The 22,245-nt window shown below is 36.2% G+C and overlaps 1 protein-coding gene across 1 annotated transcript in view; it reads right to left on the bottom strand.

Moving 5' to 3' along the window:
* Positions 1 to 13,015: 13,015 nt before the first annotated feature.
* ELP4 (elongator acetyltransferase complex subunit 4) overlaps positions 13,016 to 22,245 on the bottom strand; it is a 635,326-nt gene continuing 626,096 nt past the window's right edge. The window contains exon 8 of the mRNA XM_053689320.1: positions 13,016 to 14,299. Within this exon, the coding sequence (XP_053545295.1) occupies positions 14,168 to 14,299 (132 nt within the window). The 3' untranslated portion in view covers positions 13,016 to 14,167. The remainder of the gene's footprint in view (positions 14,300 to 22,245) is intronic.

Raw genomic sequence — 22,245 nt, 5'->3', positions numbered from 1 at the left:
GTAATAGACTACCCATCAGTGACTGAGTTACAGACTACCCATCACAAATTCAATTATAGACTACCTATCAGTTGCTCAGTTACAGACTATCCATCACTGATTCAGTTATAGACTACCCATCAGTTGCTCAGTTACAGACTATCTATCACTGATTCAGTTATAGACTACCCATCAGGGAATCAGTTATAGATTACCCATCAGGGACTCAGGTATAGATTACCAATCACTGATTCAGTTACAGATTTGCAATTCGTGACTGAGTTATAGACTACCAATAATTGATTCATTTATGGACTACCCATCAGTAACTCAGTTAAAGACTAACCAACAGTGACTCAGTTATAGACTCCCCATCACTGAATGAGTAATAGACTACCCATAAGTGACTCAGTTATAGACTACCCATCAGTGACTCAGTTAAGACTACCCATTAGTGACTAAGTTATAGACTAACCATAACTGACAGATTTATAGACTACACATTATTGACTTCATTATAGACTACCCATCACTGATTGAGTTATAGACAACCCATAACTTACTGAGCTATAGACTACCCATAACTTACTGAGCTATAGACTACCCATCACTGACTCAGTTATAAACTACCCATCACTGAATGAGTTATAGACTACCCATCACTGACTCAGTAACAAACTACCCATCACTGACTTAGTTATAGACTACCCATCAGTGACTCAGTTATATACTACCCATCACTAAGTTATAGACTACCCATAAGACTCAGTTACAGACTACCCATCACAAATTCAATTATAGACTGTCCATCAGTTGCTCAATTATAGACTACCCATTACTGATTTAGTAATAGACTACCCATCACTGACTCAGTTACAGACTATCCATCAGTGACTATTATAGACTATCCATAACTGATTGATTTATAGACTACGCATTATTGACTCCATTATAGACTACCCATCACTGACCGAGTTATAGACTACCCATTACTTACTGAGCTATGGACTACCCATTACTGATTCAGTTATAGACTACCCATCACTGATGCAGTTATAGACTACCCATCAGTGACTGAGTAATAGACTACCAATCATTGATTCAGTTATAGACTACCTATCACTGACTCAGTTATAGACTACCCATCCGTGACTCAGTTACAGACTACCCATCAGATACTCAGTTACAGACTATCCATCAGTGACTCAGTTATAGACTATCCATTACTGAATGAGTAATAGACTACCCATCAGTGACTGAGTTACAGACTACCCATCACAAATGCAATTATAGACTACCCATCAGTGACTCAGTTATATACTACACATGAGTTGCTCAGTTACAGACTATCCATCACTGATTCAGTTATAGACTACCCATCAGGAAATCAGTTATAGATTATCCATTAGGGACTCAGGTATAGATTACCAATCATTGATTCAGTTATAGACTTGCAATCAGTTGCTCAGTTATAGACTACCCCTTACTGATTCAGTTATAGACTACCCATCACTGATGCAGCTATAGACTACCCATCAGTGACTCAGTTACAGACTACCTATCACTGACTCAGTTAAAGACTATCCATCAGTGACTCAGTTAAAGACTACCCATCACTGACTCAGTTATAGACTACCCATCAGTGACTCAGTTAGAGACTACCCATCAGTGGCTCAGTTACAGACTACCCATCAGTTACTCAGTTACAGACTACTTATCTGTGATTCAGTTACAGACTACCCATCAGTTACTCAGTTACAGACTATCCATCAGTGACTCAGTTACAGACTACCAATCACTGACTCACTTAAAGACTACCCATCACTGACACAGTTATAGACTACCCATCAGTGACTGAGTAATAGACTACCCATCAGTGACTAAGTTATAGACTACCCATCACTAAAGCAGTTATAGACTACCCATCAGTTGCTCAGTTATAGACTGCTCATCACTGACTCAGTAAAAGACTACCCATCACTGTCTCAGCAACAGACTACCGTTCACTGAATGAGTAATATACTACCCATCAGTGACTAAGTTATAGACTACCCATCAGTGACTCAGTTATAGACTATCAATTAATGAGTAAAAGACTACCCATCACTGACTCAGTTATAGACTACCCATAACTGACTGATTTATAGACTACCCATCAATTACTAAGATATAGACTATCCATCAGTGACTCAGTTATATACTACCCATCACTGACTTAATTATAAACTACTAATCACTGACACTGTTACACACTACCTTTTAGTGACTCAGTTATATACTACCCATCACTGACTGAGTTATAGACTACCCATCAGTGACTCAGTTACAGACAACTCATCACTGACTGAGTTACAGACTACCCATCACAAATTCAATTATAGACTACCCATCAGTGACTCAGTTATAGGATACACATCAGTTGCTCAGTTACAGACTATCCATCACTGATTCAGTTATAGACTACCCATCAGGGATTCAGGTATAGATTACCAATCATTGATTCAGTTATAGACTTCCAATCAGTGACTGAGTTATAGAGTACCCATAATTGATTCAGTTATAGACCACCCATCAGTTGCTCTGTTATAGACTACCGATCAGTGATTCAATTATAGACTACCCATCAGTGACTTAGTTATAGAGTACCAATAATTGATTCAGTTATAGACTACCTATCAATTGCTCAGTTATAGACTACCCATTACTGATTCAGTTATAGAATACCCATCACTGAATGAGTAATAGAATACCCATCACTGAATGAGTAATAGACTACCCATCAGTGACTATGCTATAGACTAGCCCATCAGTGACTCAGTTATAGACTACCCATCACTGACTGAGTTATATACTACCAATCATTGACTCAGTTATAGACTACCAATAATTGATTCAGTTCTAGACTACCTAAAATGTAATTGTTTAAAAAGATAGATAATCCCTTTATTTACCATTCCTCGGTTTTGCATAACCAGCACTGTTATATTAATATACTATTTTTTTCATTTTTTTATTTGAGAATCAAAAAAGGCATACATAAAAAAGATTGGTCATTGTGACATAACAAAAGAATCACGATACAGGCAATGCATATAATATTACATTCACAAAGCAAATTTCTGAAACGAAAAGACCCATTATGTAAGCTTAACCCCTTAATGACCGGACCATTTTTCGATTTTCTTACCCTTAATGACAATGGCTATTTTTACATTTCTGCAGTGTTTGTGTTTAGCTGTAATTTTCCTCTTACTCATTTACTGTACCCACACATATTATATACTGTTTTTCTCGTCATTAAATGGACTTTCTAAAGATACCATTATTTTCATCATATCTTATAATTTACTAAAAAAAAAATGATAAAATATGAGGAAAAAAATGGAAAAAAACACACTTTTTCTAACTTTGACCCCCAAAATCTGTTACATATCTACAACCACCAAAAAACACAGATGCTAAATAGTTTATAAATTTTGTCCTGAGTTTAGAAATACCCAATGTTTACACGTTCTTTGCTTTTTTTGCAAGTTATAGGGCAATAAATACAAGTAGCATTTTGCTATTTCCAAACCACTTTTTTTCAAAATTAGCGCTAGTTACTTTGGAACCCTGATATCTGTCAGGAATACCTGAATATCCCTTGACATGTATATATTTTGTTTTAGAAGACATCCCAAAGTATTGATCTAGGCCCATATTTCATGCCACCATTTCACCGCCAAATGCGATAAAAAAAAAAAAAAAAGTTCACTTTTTCACAAATTTTATCACAAACTTTAGGTTTCTCACTGAAATTATTTACAAACAGCTTCTGCAATTATGGCACAAATAGTTGTAAATGCTTCTCTGGGATCCCCTTTTTCAGAAATAACAGACTTATATGGCTTTGTGGTTGCTTTTTGGTAATTAGAAGGCTGCTAAATGCTGCTGCGCACCACACGTGTTTTATGCCCAGGAGTGAAGGGGTTAATTAGGGAGCTTGTAGGGAGCTTGTAGGGTTAATTTTAGCTTTAGTGTAATGTAGTAGACAACCCCAAGTATTGATCTAGGCCCATTTTGGTATATTTTATGCCACCATTTCCCCGCCAAATGCGAGCAAATAAAAAAAAAACTTTAAATTTTTCACAATTTTAGGTTTCTCACTGAAATTATTTACAAACAGCTTGTGCTATTATGGCAGAAATTGTTGTAAAAGCTTCTCTGGGATCCCCTTTGTTCAGAAATAGCAGACTTATATGGCTTTGGCGTTGCTTTTTGGTAATTAGAAGGCCGCTAAATGCTGCTGCACACCACACGTGAATTATGCCCAGCAGTGAAGGGGTTAAATTAGGTAGCTTGTAGGGAGCTTGCAGGGTTAATTTTAGAGATCAGCCTCCCACCTGACACATCCCACCCCCTGATCCCTCCCAAACAGCTCTCTTCCCTCCCCCACCCCACAATTGTTCCCGCCATCTTAAGTACTGGCAGAAAGTCTGCCAGTACTAAATAAAAGAGTTTTTTTTTTTTTTTTTAAAAATAAATAATAAAATATTTTAGTTGGGATGGACCCCTGATGGACCCCTGCCTTAGCACCAACCTCCCTGATCCCCCCCTAAAGATCTCTAACCCTCTCCCCTACCTAATTACCGCCATCTTGGGTACTGGCAGCTGTCTGCCAGTACCCAGTTTGGCCCCACAAACCAAATTATTTTAATTTTATTTATAACTTTTTTTTATTTTTTTATTATTTCTGTAGTGTAGCAGCCCCCCCACAATACCCCCTCCCCCTCCCAGATCCTTTTATATGTAAAAAAAAAACAAAGAACTTTTTTTTCCCCTTCCTGCCTTCATTGGTGTCAGTGTGGCTAATGTACGCACGTGCACATGCACGCGCCCCCCCCCGTGCACACGCACGCCCATGCACGTGCACCGTGAACGCGCGCACACGCTCCCTCCTCCCACCCGGACAACGGCACCATCGGCACCGGTGCAGAGAGGGCCACAGAGTGGCTCTCTCTGCATCGGAGGCTTGTAAAGGGGTATTGCAGGATGCCTCCATATCGAGGCATCACTGCAATACCCTCAGAGCAGCTGGAAGCGATTGTGATCACTTCCAGCACTCTGTTAGACAACTGACGTACCAGGTACGTCTATTGTCATTAACAGTTAGTTTTTGCATGACGTACCTGGTACGTCAGTTGTCATTAAGGGGTTAAAGGGACACTAAACCCAAATTTTTTCTTTTGTAATTCAGAAAGAGCATGCAATTTTAAGCAACTTTCTAATTTACTCCTGTTATCAATTTTTATTCGTTCTCTTGCTATCATTATTTGGAAAAGAAGGCATCTAAGCTTTTTTTTGGTTTTAGTACTCTGGACAGCACTTTTTTATTGGTGGATGAATTTATCCACCAATCAGCAAGGACAACCCAGGTTGTTCACCAAAAATGGGCCGGCATATAAACTTACATTCTTGCATTTCAAATAAAGATACCAAGAGAATGAAGAAAATTTGATAATAGGAGTAAATTAGAAAGTTGCTTAAAATTTCATGCTCAATCTGAATCACGAAAGCAATTTTTTGGGTACAGTGTCCCTTTAATGCCTAATGATCTATTCACCTCCAGGATGATCTGCGAGGCCTCTCTTGGACCTCCACTGCAAATGACCTAGGTATAGGAGGTTGTTGCCAACATAGGAGACCCCTTTTGGATCTCTTACTGATAGACCTCATTATTTATTTTATTTGTTATTGTGATCAAACTTTTGAAAGTTATTATATATAGTAATAAAACCACGTTCTAAAGTAACAATATATAAATGATATATAAATGAAACTAGCCGTAACAATGGTAACCTGCTTTACAAACATGGAATAGTAGCTGCCCAGTGCGGCTACATAAGAAATATCAATAGATGTCAAGGTGAGTGACATACAGTATCAGGTGATGCATCTGTATGAAGCCACATGAACCCTCAGTCAAAAAGCTCTAGAGTGGTAAGTTAAAAGTCCCTGATGTCTAAGATTGGTTATACTGCTATCCTCTAGCCAAGAAATGATAGACAGTGCATATAGCCTCTACTGGAGAGTAAAGAGTTATACTAGAGATATAAAGTTTGTCATAGGGCGCTAGGTTAAGTACAATGAAGTAGGTGGGAATGGCAATAGCAATTAAGGGGAATCAAACATTTGGAGGTTAGCCTACTCTAGGTACATTTAAAGGGGGCCCCAAACAGGAGTAACTGGGAACATCACGCCGACCCGGCTGCTGACAGCGTGGCGTCCAATTTGGCCTTCAGAAGTTAATACTCTTATGGGAATAAGTGAAGCTACTAGATCAACCAGGCATAAAAAAATAAAACTTTTTTTTTTTACTACAGCAATGAATACGTAGTGTTGACAGGTCTGTGACATATAAATATGTACATATACCTGGCATTGCTAATCAATATCATTGTGATGATAAAATAAACCATGAGTCTTTTGTTGTGTAAGTTCTTTATCCAATATATCTTGAAAAATAAAACCATCTACATTGATACTCTTTTGTTTCTCCACTTGGGAAACACAGAGCACTGCTGGTCTAGAGCTGAAAAAAATGCTGATCCAATCAGCAGTGCTAGTCGCACGACTCAGATGTTGAGCTAACGCTGCTGATTGGATCAGCAGTGTTTTCTGCTAAGGACCAGCAGTGCTCTGCAAGTTCCGAGCAGTATTTCTACTGTGTTTAACCCTTTTGCAGTTGTTAAATACATATAAGTCTAGGGTTGATAGTCTTAACGGATTAGAGCATGTCATTTTTTTTATTTTTACAATTATGGCCCTTTAATACTTGTTACTAAAAACAAAACTTCACTTAGATTAAAACAGTTGCCATTACTACAAGAAGTTATGTTTCAAAATACAAGACAATTTAAACCAAACTCTTTAAAAAATAGAGTAGAATCTGGCGTTCTATACATATTCATAATTATTTAATTAATCAATTATTTAATTAATCAATTAATCAAAGTATGAAGGTTTTACTTTACACCTATTATTTTTGCAAAGGCATCTGGGAAACAGTGGATCATTTAATCAAACATTCAAAAATAAACATTACAAATTAGTTCCCTGCAAATATTCTGTAAGCTATCCAATTTAAAAAAAGGCTAGACCAAGGGTTTATTAAAGGCTTTTTTTCAATAGACATATATATTGCTTTATAAGAAAATTAAAAGAGAATTGTAACTAATAAGAAAAAAAAACTAATTAGGGATACCAAGAAAATTATTAGATTAATATTTATGTTTTAAAGTGACACTAAACACATTTCATGCACCCCCCCTACAATTATGGGTGCCACCATTCTGAAGGAGACTTACTGCACATGTGCAAACAGGTCAGCACCGGAATGTAGTGAAATTAGATTTTAACATGGTGGCACCCATGACTAGAAGGAGGCGGGGAATAACCTCAAAACTACGCATATAAAATGGATTTAATGTTTTATGTCCCTTTAAGTATCATTCAAGCATCAACAGGCATTAGGTTTGGCTAAATGCTCCTTAGAGGGACAGTAAGCAGCTTGTAATAACAAAACACTTCTGTTGTACTGCAATAGAATAACGTCAGCCAAGTTTAAATATATATTTTTTTAACTGCAAACACAAAAGAAGAGAGAGCGCAGCCACGACTCACGGTAAAAGTTTTTAATACATCCTTAATGCGCAACTAAACGTATTGCACTTACAAACGTTAAAATAAAAACAGGCGTCTCTTGGTTCACATTAGTTGTAGGTTACTGCGGTGAAGCTGTTCAATATTTTTTTAAATTAACATCTTGTTTGCTGCAAACGTTTTATAGTAGGAAATCCCCACTCGTCTCAACTTATTTGGAGGAGCCAATCCAGTCTCGAGTCTGCAGACAACAAGGTTATCCACGGTCATAATACTAGTATGAAAGGCAGGGACAGATATGTAAAGAAAGTGGTGATCTATTAGTGCGCTAGGTAATAAGATATCATACACCTTACAATGGAATAGATCCTTCGTTCTATTCGAATGGTACAAACAAACAAATGTGGATTTAAGTAAGGGCGCTCAAAGCTTAAAATACCCCAAATTAAGTATTCTAATTAGTACCAAATGTTTGCACAGATATAAATAACAAGGTGCACTGAAATTAAAATTGTATATATACAGGGTTTAATATATGAAACAACAAATAGAACAATATAAGCTTAAAAATAGGGACGTCTCCCTTATATCAGAGCATGACTAAATGTAGACTAAAATTAAAGCTGCATTTGTGTAAGTTAAATCTGGACACAAAGTGTAATATAAAGCTAAAAAGCAGAGAGTATAAGACTTCAATAGTCCGTTATTGTATAAATATAAGAAGCGGATGTTTGGAAAGTCCTTTGACCCAAATTAGTAACAGAGATAGCTTCGTCAGAAATGATTAAACACTTTGTGTGTGATAATCACTTCTATGTTGGTACAGAGCAAAAAAGATATTCTTGACTTCCAAATATAAATTCAAGCGGATCCCATACCATATCGCTCTTATAGCAAACCTCAGTCCTATATAACTGTATATTGTTTGGTACCTTATTAGGATTCTAGAGGAGAGGTGTTCCGTGGTGAGCTTCTGTCTGGTAGCCTCAGTGTTTGCTCCTTGTGACTTCGGCGTCTGACGTCACAGCTGACACTTCGGGGGCTCGTCTTAGCCCGGCCAACCAGATTTGTTCAGAAATATTTTTGGATTCTGTCACACCGCTCTTTGTTGTGAACGGGGACCTTGATGATGATACTTTAGATCCGGAGTTTGCTCTTAGTGCTACGCACGCAAACTTATTCCCATAGATAGATGAAATACAAAGTTCATTAAAACAACCCGGGTTGACTGACACGTAGCAATGATCGGTCCTTGAGATAAAAACAATGTCAATGACAGGTACATGAAATAAAAGTGAATGTATGGTACTGGTTTCAATGCGTTTCACTCTATACAGAGCTTTATCAAGAATAACTAGCCCATACTCATATCCTTCATTTAAACGGGCAGGTTGCGCCTTATTGGTCAAGTTTCCAAGTCTTAATTTAAGTTGGAATTTTTTTCTCTTTTGCTCTTGTACTTCAGATGATATTGCCAGCATTCTGGTTTAAGATGGAATCTATCTCTTTTTTTGATTTTGTAATACTCTGTTAATATAGTTCTTGCTTATAGGTCAAATTACTCAAACATCCAATGTTTAATCAGGTATAACACAATGAACATATTCAAATATTCAATTTATATACTAATCATCTATACAGAAACAAATTCTATATTTACTTCTAGTATCTTAAGTGTCTAATATACATTAGATTCGAGGAAGCAATGTGAAAAAAGGTGGACAGATATGTATAAACATAATTGTGACTAAATTGTCTTATATTAATATGATATGGGGGAGTGTGACCTATAAAAACACACACAAAATAACATAATTAAATATATGAACCTAAATTAAATTAACTAAGTAGTAATAAATATAATCTTTAGTGAACACAAATTGTGAGTCTTTGTAAATAGTGCAAGTGATGTAGATGAATATCTAAGAAAAATTTAACAGTTAATGCAGAATTATTTAATCTAAAAGAAAAGGTGATAAATCTAACTCAGAATTAAGACCTTTGAGGTATAATGTGTCATACTTATAAATTAACTCCACTTCTTTAATTAGAAGCTTTTTTTCTATATCCCCCCCTCTCCAGTGTTTTTTGACTTTTTGAATTCCCCAATATAACATATCCTTAGTTTTGCCTTTATGAACAGTCCTAAAATGTTTGTATAAATAAGTGTCTTCTACCCCTTTTTCAATATTCCTCAGATGTTCTCTGATTCTTTCCCTGATGGCTCTTTTCGTTTCACCAATATAAAAAAGATTACATGTACATTTTAAAACATATATCACACATGTGTGTGTACATCTGATCACATACTTTATTTGGAAAATGTCTTGTGAATTATTAATTTGGATATCCTTAATCTTTATACTATGGCTGCAAGCTTTACAGGAGTAACATGGGAAAAACCCTACTGGTCTAGACCCATTCAAATCTTTTTGTATCATAGTTATTTTCTTATTGTGTCTTTTCAGTTCACTCAGAGCTAAAATGGACTTAAGGTTAGTGGCTTTTTAAAAAAATGAAAGTAGGAGTATTTGATATTTTCTCTCCCAAAACATTGTCCTCTTTTAAGATATGCCAATGCCTTTTTATGATCCTCTTTATCAGATTATAATCGGCATGATACTCTGTAATGAATGGTACTTGTAATATCTCATTGTCAGTCTTAATTCTATCTTTATATGTTAATAAGGAATCTCTTTCTGTGTCTCTTGCTCTTTTTATTGCCTTCTTGGTATTCTCGGTGTTCTACCCTCTGGAGTTAAATCTTTCTGCCAATATTTCTACCTGTTGTTCAAAATCTGTAAGTCTTGAGCAATTTTTCCTTATCCTCAAGCATTGGCCTAGGGAGATGTTATCTTTCCAGGTATTCAGGTGACAGCTATTGGCATGAATGTAGTTATTACAGTCTACCTTCTTGAAATATGTCTTTGTTTCTATATGGTTATTTATGGTCATTATTTCCAGATCCAAAAAAGTAATTAGAGTTCTACTATGATTATAGGTAAAAGTTAGTCCATATGTGTTTCTATTCATATCTTCAAAGAGTGATATGAGACCAGACTCTGGTCCCTTTCATACCAGTAGAAGGTCGTCTATATATCTCTTGTAGATTACAAGGTTTGCACCATAGCTACCCCCCCAAAATAATGGGTCTCCCATTCTCCCATAAATAAGTTGGCATAGCTAGGTGCAAACCTTGTACCCATAGCCGTACCCTCTGTTTGTATATAAAAATCGTCATTGAAAGAAAAATATTTATTTTCCAAGATAAATCTTATAGTTTTTAGGATTAAATTTCTTTGTTGTTCTGTCATGCCACTATCTCGTGTTAAAAAGGAGTTAACTGCCTCTATACCTTTTGAATGATTAATAACTGTGTATAGTGATGTAACGTCGCATGTTGCCAGGAGCATATCATCCTCCCATTTTAGTGAGTTTAAGATATTTAATACCTGTGTAGAGTCCCTCAAATATGAGTCTAAATTTTGGACATGTTTCTGGAGGTAACCATCCACATATTTTGAAAGATTAGCTGACAGGGAATCTATGCCTGAAATAATAGGCCTTCCCGGTGGGTTAACTAGACACTTGTGAATTTTTGGGAGAAAATAAAGGATAGGGATTCTTGGATGTTAAGGGGTTAAAAACTGAAATTCTTTGTAATTAAGTATACCTAATTTTTTACCTTCCAACAGTATTTTATTTAACGTCTGTGTAAATTTGATGGTTGGATCAAAATCTAATTTTTTATATGTTCTATTATCATTAAGCAGTCTATGTGCCTCTTTCAGATAGTTCTGGGTGTCCATTAGGACTATCCCTCCACCCTTATCGGCTGGCTTTATAGTTAATTCGTTATTCTGTTGTAGATTATCAGTAATAGTTCTCTCTCTCCTACTTATATTATATTTTTTGAGCTTAGGTGGATTACACTTTTTTATATCACTGAGAACTAATTTTTCAAATGTGTCTAGATAATTTCCTTTAGAATGTATGGGATTAAACTTTGATTTTGGTTTTAAATTTGAATGTTGAAACTTCTCTAAAACAGGAGGTTGGACACTTAACTGCTTGTCTATAGGACTTTTCATATAGAATCTTTTAAGAGTTAAATTTCTGACAAATTTTTTAACATTGATGTATGTATTGAATTTATTTAGTCTTGTCGTGGGGGCATAGGAAAGACCAAGGCTAAGAACTCTTTCTTCTTCCTCCTTCAGAGGGGTGCTACTCAGATTAAAGATTCCCTGCTGTCCTTTACTCATCTCCACCTTTTGGCTTCGTTTGAGCACTCCCCTTCCCCTCTTTCCTCTAAGCCTCTTTTTTTCTTTTGACTTGGTTCATTTTCTGACCTGATTGGAACAACTGGGGTGCCCTCCTTTTGAGGGCTCTTCTCTAAAAAAAGGGAACTGGTGTTAATGTGTCTTTCTTCTCTAGGGTCTGGCTCTCTAAGAGTTTCAAAACGATTAAATGTGGGGGTCCTCCACTGTTCAAAGTGTCTGCTGTTATCATCTCTGATGTTATTAGCTCTATATGTTCTCCTAGGATATTCCCATTCATTGTTTCTGTCATAGGTTGCTCTATGATAATCATTATTATTAGTATAGGACCTAAAGACAGATATGTAGCATGGTTAGCTTTAACAAGTCAGCAGGGTACATTTCCAGCTCTGAGAGTTAAACAAATCCACAATTTTCCGAGCTAAATTGCATGAAAAGGCAGGCAAATAATAAAAGTTGTTTTACTGTTAAACATTTTATATTAAAACTGAAAGAGCCGACTGGCGCAAGCGGCCACTTTATTCTGCCTTTGTTAGCAGCCAAAGTGCATGAATGCACATATATCTATATAATTTCAATTTTTTTTTATTTTTATTCTAAATACTGTTACAAGTAGAAGAGCAGACACCAGACTGATATATTCTTCACAGTCATTGGCTGTAACCTCTAGTGATCTATGTATAGTTGTCCTTTATTGGTCTCATTGGTCTTATATAGCACAGATTTTCAGCAGAGAATGTTACCATATGGTGGTGAACCTTGCTTTATGGACATTAAAATATATTTACATTTATAATATTTACACTACTATATAAATAAACAATACATATGCATATTATTCTTATGCTTAGCTTCCCATTGAATACATAATTCCATCTAGTATTTATTTAGTGCTTTTAATGTTCCTTTAATGATCTGTCTATTTATTTTATGCAATCATAGAAGACGATAATTTATTGAAGAAAATGATCCAGGCACATTTAGCCCTAATACTCAAAGAGAGAAGTGATCCATAGTTACTGAAGAACTATAGAGCAATTTGACATCTCAACAATGACAAATTTTTTTCTCTCTCAAATTTATGTCCACAAATTAAATTACATTAAGGGGATTCCTTCTGCTGGTTGACTTATGAATTTATTTTTGGGGAACTCATGTTACAGTACAGTAAAAATACAAATGGATCAACATACATCTAAAAAAAAATGAATTATAAATGTAAACAAGAAAATACAGTTTTTGACATTACTAGTTATCTTTATGTTAGATGTTTATATTTTCCATTATTAATCTGAGTGTTGCATTTTTATTATGTTTTCTTTGTAGGCTTGCGGCTTACACTATTTTTTTCCATTAAGCTTGAATGAACACCTCACATTCACTAGCATTAATGTATCTGTCAGTTTGAATTTCAGTCTAGAATTAAATCTGTTGATGTAATTTCATAGTGCTGCCTTAAATAATTTAAAACTACTGTGTTGAAAAAGATAATGAAATCAATTCTGCTTTTGGGAAGAATTAATTTAAATGCTTTTTAATGATAATTAACATAAAGTGTGACCTTATCTGTTTAAATGCTGATGACTGAAACATACCATGTTTTTAATATGCCAAGTTGCCTTTGAGGTCGAGACAATCTATGCATCTATTGTACATCATAACTTTCAACACAATTATTAAATTCTACGTACTAGGACAGCTGTGGTGTATATGCTCTACAAAATAGGATACAGAATCTAGTACAAGTATTGGAACAATATATCGATATATATCTACACAATGAATAAAAAAGTTGTGTGTATTCCACTTTCAATAACAAATCAGTATTTTAAAGGCATATTAAACTCCAAAATGTATTCCCCATAAATGTTTAATCATGGTTGTGTTCAATCATTATGTAAGAGAACGTCGACCCTGCATTATTCTTCAAAGTGGGGCAGTACCTCATGTATACCCTATCTGTAACTGGCCACAGCAACACTGAGTTTTTTTTCAAAGGGTATATTCCTGGACTGCAAAATGATGCAAATCAAACAACAGTTTTAAAGGCATTTAAAAGTTGTATTTAATTAATTGTTTATTCATTCTATGTGTATGATTTTAATGTTTTATTTCTCAGTACTAAAGTTACATTTGGGGGAAAAAAATAACTGCAAAGTTTTATAATCAAGATTTAATGGTTATGCACTAGAAATAATATTTACAAAAATATGGAAACCCTGTTTGGGTCGCCACAAAATCTGAACGTAACTGCTGAGCAAAATTCTCTAGAAGTCCAGGTGCTTTTGCCCTGCGGCTGAAGTTCCACATCCCGAGCTCAGCAGTTTGGTGGATACTGCCAGATCCTGTTTGCTTGAACGACTCACTGTGTCTGACAAGTCTGGAGGCAAATGCAGTCTCTGTGGACAAAATGGAAATGAAAATATCAGGGCAGAGCTATTATTAAATGTTTATTTGCAGTAACACGCAATATACCTCGTTAGCCATTCATGTAGTCATTTAGTTGTACATGCTACATTAGTGTTTATACATCATTTCCATAACATTGGTTTGAAATAAAACTTACGCATGTAGAGGCACATATTTATAGTCCAACTGCTGCAACATAGAAGAAATAACTGCAAGAGGTCTGACATTAAAATAAATTGTATTCTTCTGAGTATTCTTGGTAGAGGTATTAGTAGCAGAAATAGTATGGTTCTATGCCACTTTACAGATTTTTAGTTAGGCCAAATCTCCAATACGCTGTTCAAAAGAGGGCTACTGAAATTGTACACGGTCTAAAATATGAAATGTACAAAGAAAGACTCTATGATCTAAATATGTATAGTTTAGAGGATAGAAAGAGGTGACATGATAGAAACCTTCAAATATATGAAGGGACTTAATAAAGTAGAGGCTGAAAGCATTTTTCACAATAATACAAATGCCAAAACAAAGGGTCACAATCTAAAGTTAGAAGGTAGCATATTCAGGAGAAATGTGAGGAAGAATTTTTTTACAGAAAGGGTGGTGGATTCATGAAATAAACTTCCAATTGAGGTGGTAAACACAAAGGCCTCTATTTATCAAGCTGTCAACCGCAAATATGCTAGAATTCCGCAGCGTATTTGTGGCGAGCCTGATTCGCCGTAGTTCTCAAACTCTACAGACCGGCAAAAGTAGAATATAGTGACGTAACATACGATCCGTCTGACTCAGTCTGACACAGATCGATGCTTACGTCACTACAGATGTTATGAACGCAAGTTCGGCACAATCTGACTACTTTTGGTAGTTATCAAAAAACTAGCAAAAGGTGGATGCCATAGGAATCAATGGGAGTCTGACAGCAACGAAAGCTCATGTTCACTGCTGCCCGATATCCCATTGATTCCTATGGTAGTTTCTACACCTAACACCCTAACATGTACCCTGAGTCTAAACACCCCTAATATGCCCCCCCCCTTACACCGCTGCAACTAAATAAAGTGTTTAACCCCTAAACCGCCGCTCCCGGAGCCCGCCGTCACCTACATTATACTTATTAACCCCTAATCTGCCCCCCCTTTACCACTGCAACTCTAATAAATGTATTAACCCCTAAACTGCCGCTCCCGGAGCCCACCGCAACTGTAATAAAGTGTTTAACCCCTAATCTGCCCCCCCTACATCACTGCCACCTACATTATACTTATTAACCCCTAAACCGCCCCTCCCGGACCCCGCCGCCACCTACATTAAATTTATTAACCCCTAAACCTAAGTCTAACCCTAACCCTAACACCCCCTAACTTAAAGATAATTTAAATAAATCTAAATAAATATTCCTACCATTAAATAAATTATTCCTATTTAAAACTAAATACCTATAAAATAAACCCTAAGCTAGCTACAATATAACTAATAGTTACATTGTAGCCATCTTAGGGTTTATTTTTATTTTACAGGCAAGTTTGTATTTATTTTAACTAGGTAGAATAGTTATTAAATAGTTATTAACTATTTAATAACTACCTAGTTAAAATAAAGACAAAAGTACCTGTAAAATAAAACCTAACCTAAGTTACAATTAAACCTAACACTACACTATCATTAAATTAATTACCTAAATTAAAATAAATTAATTACAATTAAATAAAATTAACTAAAGTAAAAAAAAAAAACACTATAAATTACAGAAAATAATAAAATAATTACAAGTTTTTTAAACTAATTAAACCTAATCCCATCAGAAAATAGGATTGAGCTTGCATTCTATTGGCTGATTGGAACAGCCAATAAAATGCAAGCTCAATCCTATTGGCTGATTGCATCAGCCAATAGGATTTTTCCTACCTTAATTCAGATTGGCTGATAGAAGTCTATCAGTCAATCGGAATTCAAGGGACGCCATCTTGGATGACGTCATTTAAAGGAATATTCATTCGTCGGGTAGTCGTCGGTCTGGATGGATGCTCCGTGTCGGATGTCTTCAAGATGGAGCCGCTCCTCACCGGATGGATGAAGATAGAAGTTGCCGCCTGGATAAAGACTTCTGCCCGTCTGGAGGTCCTCTTCTGCCCGGATCGGATGAGGACTTCTGCCCCTCTGGAGGACCACTTGTGCCCGGCTGGGTGAAGACATCTCAAGGTAGGCTGATCTTCAAGGGGGTAGTGTTAGGTTTTATTAAGGGGGGATTGGTGGGTTTTAGAGTAGGGTTGGGTGTGTGGGTGGTGGGTTGTAATGTTGGGGGGGTATTGTATTTTTTTTTACAGGTAATAGAGCTTATTACTTTGGGGCAATGCCCCGCAAAAGGCCCTTTTAAGGGCTATTTGTAATTTAGTATAGGGTAGGGATTTTTATTATTTTGGGGGGCTTTTTTATTTTATTAGGGGAATTAGATTAGGTGTAATTAGTTTAAAATTCTTGTAATCATTTTATTATTTTCTGTAATTTAGTGTTTTTTTTTTGTACTTTAGTTAATTTTATTTAATTGTAATTAATTTATTTTAATTTAGGTAATTAATTTAATGATAGTGTAGTGTTAGGTGTAATTGTAACTTAGGTTAGGTTTTATTTTACAGGTACTTTTGCATTTATTTTAGCTAGGCAGTTATTAAATAGTTAATAACTATTAAATAACTATTGTACCTAGTTAAAATAAATACAAAGTTGCCTCTAAAATAAAAATAAACCCTAAGCTAGCTACAATGTAACTATTAGTTATATTGTAGCTATCTTAGGGTTTATTTTATAGGTAAGTATTTAGTTTTAAATAGGAATAATTTATTTAGATTAATTTAAACTATCTTTAAGTTAGTGGGTGTTAGGGTTAGACTTAGGTTTAGGGGTTAATAAATGTTATATAGTGGCGGCGGCGACGACGTTGGGGGGCGGGAGATTAGGGGTTAATAAATTTAATTTAGGTGGCGGCGGGGTCCGGGAGCGGCGGTTTAGGGGTTAAACATTTTATTTAGTTGCGGTGGGGTCTGGGAGCGGCGGTTTAGGTGTTAATACATATAATGTAGGTGGCGGTGGGCTCCGGGAGCGGCAGTTTAGGGGTTAATAACTTTATTTTGTTGTGGTGGGCTCCGGGAGTGGCGGTTTAGGGGTTAATAACTTTATTTTGTTGCAGTGGGCTCCGGGAGCGGCGGTATAGGGGGGTAAAACAGTATAGTATAGTGTGGGTGCTTAGTGACAGGGTAGCAAGAAAGCTGCGAATAAGCCGATGAGCAGCGAGATCGATGACTGTTAGTTAACAACAGTCCGCTGCTCATCGCACCGTACTTGGTGCGCGGCTTTTTGACAGCTTTCTTGATAATTTTGGCGAACATATTCAGGTTCGCGGCAGCGATCTTAGGCGAGCGTATTGGTGCTGGCTTATGCTAGAAAGTCGACGGCTTGATAAGTAGGGGCCAAAATCTGTAAAGGAATTAAAAAATGTCTGGGACGGGGGTGGGGGGGCATGTCCAGAGGAGGCTAAGCTAATCCGCCGATTACTTAAACCAAACTACAGCATCTGAAGAAGGAAAATTATTCCTCATATCCGCGAGGCTCTGTGGATTAAATACATATCAAATTTGCTGTATAAATCCAGGGCAACTAAATGGAATGTCAAGGCCTACAGAGGCAGCTACCTTCTAGGTCAAGCACCCCCCCCCCCCGGTAACACCGGTCTCTTGCCTCCTCATGACGGAGGACTAACACTTTAAAACCCTCATTACAATTTGGATGCACAGCCACTTACAAATCTGTGTAACACAGAGCCGGAAACTTGGAAGCCATGGGTGACAAAAGCCTCTTTTTGGCACTCCTGCAGTCTCTGTCCACAGCAGACTTGGAAAAGCTTATACTGTGGCTTGAAAAGGCTACAGAGACTACCGGACAGCAGTGCATAATACCCATATTTAACTGCAGTGAGTACGGAGAAATGGAGAAACCACTCCACGTATTTGCCGACCCGGAGAGCCCCCACATGAACAGGCATCATTATACACAGCTTGACCAAGAAGCTTCATCACTGGCTCTGAACCCTCAGGTCGCGCCATTGGACCCCGGAGCAGCTGAGAGGGAAAGAGAAAATAGTATATTGCCCATCTTAAAGCCTCTAAATGTGCTTACCTTACAGCATCTAACAAAGATACCTCTGGAAGACAGAAGTGAACATAGCTACCCTGACCAAAGGGTAGAGAGCAGAGCTCTCCGAAAGCATGAAAACAGCTGTGACTTTACACCTAAACAGGCAGCAGAACTTAAGGGTCTTACCCACTTAAAAAAGTTGGAAATCGAGCACTGTGTCTGGGTTAGTACTGCACCCCCATATTTCAATATGTTTGCAAGAAGGGTAGGAGTGGGCTAAAATAGCAGATCTATAAAACAAGGGCTGCAAGACTACACTGATGCATTTGTAGCCATAGTATATGCTTTTAAGAACTATGATAGTTAATAAATAGAGGGGGATGGTGCACTTTTCCTGGTAATATGTTATTCTACCAAATATTGTCTTGGACCATGTTCTCATTTTTCTAGGTGGATTCAAGTAAAACTGTTGAGCCAATGTATTTAATTTGAAGATAATATCACATTACTGCTCTAAATATTTTCATGTTTTCTACAACAATTAGATTCTCTATACTGTTAGGGATATATACATATGCTTGTGTCCTACAGTCAGCGGACGGGGCCGTGGGACTGGAGCTACTCTTACCTCAAGATCTAACGCCCTGCAGTTTTACCAGTCAACCCTTACATGGTCCGTCATTTGCCCCACGCTCTCTGGCTTAGCAGACAACACAGTACCACCTAGGTACAATTCATCAATGTTATTGTAGAGCCAATCCTCTCACAACAATTTTGCTAAAGCTCTAAGGTAAAGACTTAGGTGTCATACTGTGTCCCCTTACTGACAATGGTTAGTATTTTATTTAAAAGACTCCTTTCCTGAGCCTCAGTTTTCTCCCCCTTTTTAAAAAAAATTTATTTTTTAAGTTGCCATGCGTTCTAGATGGCTTTAATATTGATATAAGACCCTATCCATCATATGAGGCTTGTTTGTTGATTGTTTCTCTGAAACCCGTTATATCTGTTTATAATTGTTTCCAATATTTTTGTGATTGCCCAATCCTCTCAATAACTAGGCCACCCCCCGGTGAGCCCTATTGGCTGTGGGTCTCTCTTATCACAGTCAACACATATAGATTACTAAGAGTTTTGCGGGAAATCAATAATGATCCATTAGTAGTTCATAATTCTGTATTATACTTGATGAATGTTAGGCTTTCTTATATTTGTAAGATAACAATTAAAAAGAGCCCAAAAGTGACTCTAACATGGTCATAGAAGCCTAACACGTTGCAAATAACTCTTATACTAAAACTATGAGGTTCATCATTAAAACTAAGAGGTTATGCATAAACATGGCCTAGTTTAATATTTTCAGATACTCGTCTTACTATGTCTATGGCATATATAATCAACACAGTGTCTGGCTGAATTAATAGGCCTTAGCTAAGAGATTTCTTTTACTGTATTTAACCTCATAAACACTGGATAACTGATAAATCTGAAGCACAATTATGTACTTATATGACTTATGTACTATGCCCATACTTTTGTGCCGTTTATACAGTCTGTAACAATGTTTTTGGAACCTCAATAAAAAATTTTTAAAAAAAATCATTAAAAAAAATTCCTGGGACATGCATAAAGCTATCCTAAGTAAAAGTAATATGTAATATGGGTAGACTTGATGGGCCATTTTGGTTCGTATCTACCATCAAATTCTATGTTTTTTGTTTCTATTTTTAAATTGCAAATTTGAGTCTACTGGGTCATTAATTCTTTAAATTATTTCAAGGTATGAGGAATCCAAGTCGCCAACAAAAGCTTACATTAAAGATAAATCTCAGACAAAGCATGATTAAAATTTTGGAAATCTGCATTCGTTTATCACATTTCGAATATAGGCAGGCAGCAGAATTCCACTCGTATTGGCACTGGATATATCAATGTGATAGTACAACTTGCAAAGATCTGGATTTGCCTAAATGAACTGAATGCCGTTGCTGGTGGAAATATTCGGCAAACGAATACGGAATTCCTAAATTTTGCCCATACCTAATATTTAGTGGATTAACCTCTATTTGCATTAAAAGCACATTTCTTGAACCAAAAAAAGCAAAAATGTATATACTTAGTATTTAGAATGGTGTTTAATATTGCTGCATTTTGCTGCATTTGTGTAACCTACAGACCCCAACAGTAACAATGGAAATACTAGTAATTTATTGCAACCAGGTACACATTTTATGCATGCTCACCAGAAGTACCGTTATTTATCTTCTGTTACCTGGTATCAAATACAGCTGTAAAAGTGCTTCATATTAAAGGGACATTGAACACTACATAAATGCTAGACAGAATAATGTATTCAAAGCAAAGATCAGTTGGAGAATAATATGCAGATGTATAAATAATATTAAATGTGTAAATACAGGAAACAAAAGTGTACAGTTTTAGTGTCTACACAGCAATGGGCTGCACCTTGTTGTAACCTAGTTTCCCTCCTCTGCTAAAGCCAATCAGGGACAGTTATAAATGGTTCACTAGAGTGTGCAACCAATGACTGTAAGGACTATAGAAGTGTTAAAGGGATATGAAACCTAACAAATTTTCTTTCATGTTTCATATAGAACGTGTGATTTTTAAACAACTTTCTCATTTACTTCTATTATCAATTTGATTTTTTTTTAAAATTGTGTGCTCCATCTGAATCATGAAAAAAACCCATTGACCTCAGTGTCCTGTTAAGCACCTAAATTCCTTTTAAATGGAAAAAAGCATTAATATATAGAGTACTAAGGGGTCAATTTATTAAAGGCTTCGCCAGCCTTTAGCCCCTCTATGACTGCAGGTTCTCACAAGAGAACCTGCAGTCCGTATTTATGAAGCAGCAGTCAAGCTGCTAATTGGTGAATGCACACATTTATCTCTTGCGATTGGCTAACTAGATGTGTTGATCTTGCTGCCAGTAGTGCAATGCTGTTGCTTCAGAAAAGGATAATAATAGAACAAAGCACATTTGATAATGGAAGTAAATTGGAAAGTTGTTATAAATTGTATGTTCTATCCAAATCATGAAATAATTTTTTTAAGTTTTCTGTCCCTTTAAGTGTCTCATCTAAGCAACCAATAACAATATAAGGAGATCATTTAAGGAACAGTAAGTACCATGTAATTATAAGACATTTCTGTTATGCTGCTAAAGAATAACATATCAGCCAACTACTACACTCATTTTTAAAAAAAATTAACATCCTTTTTACCGGAAGAAACGTAGTTCATAACATAAGAAAAGAATTAATGACTATAGATGTTTTTTTTAATAGATATCTCTACAACAAAGAATAACTTGAGAATGATGCACATTTGATAATAGCTATAAATTGGAAACTTTTTAAAGTTGTATTCTCTATCTGAATCATGAAAGACAAAATGTGGGTTTTATGTCACTTTAAGTTTGCAAATTATCATAAATAGACAATGTATGTGGATGGTAATAACAAAAAATGCAAATTTACTGAAAGGCCACGTGGAAACTAGGATATAAGTTACGATTTTGCCGTGAGCTTTAAGAACTCATAATTAGAGTTTACATCGAAGTATAAAATCTACTGTAATGTACTTTTTGTTCTGCTGATTTCCACCCCATGTATCAAACAACTGTGGATGTGCTCATGTAGAAAAATAAATAAAAAATGCAGCAAATTGTGTGGCTGCCCCAGGCTTAAAAATGCCTTGTTTAGTTTTGACAGCTGAGACCACAGCAGGAGAGAATGGGAGAGAAGTAATGATTGACTTGCCCTGCATAAAGGTGACTTAAAGG

Source organism: Bombina bombina, chromosome 7 (genome assembly GCF_027579735.1).
Source record: "Bombina bombina isolate aBomBom1 chromosome 7, aBomBom1.pri, whole genome shotgun sequence".
NCBI lineage: Eukaryota > Metazoa > Chordata > Amphibia > Anura > Bombinatoridae > Bombina > Bombina bombina.
The sequence above is the reverse complement of the archived record's forward strand: the minus strand, read 5'-3'. Positions and strand labels throughout refer to the sequence as shown.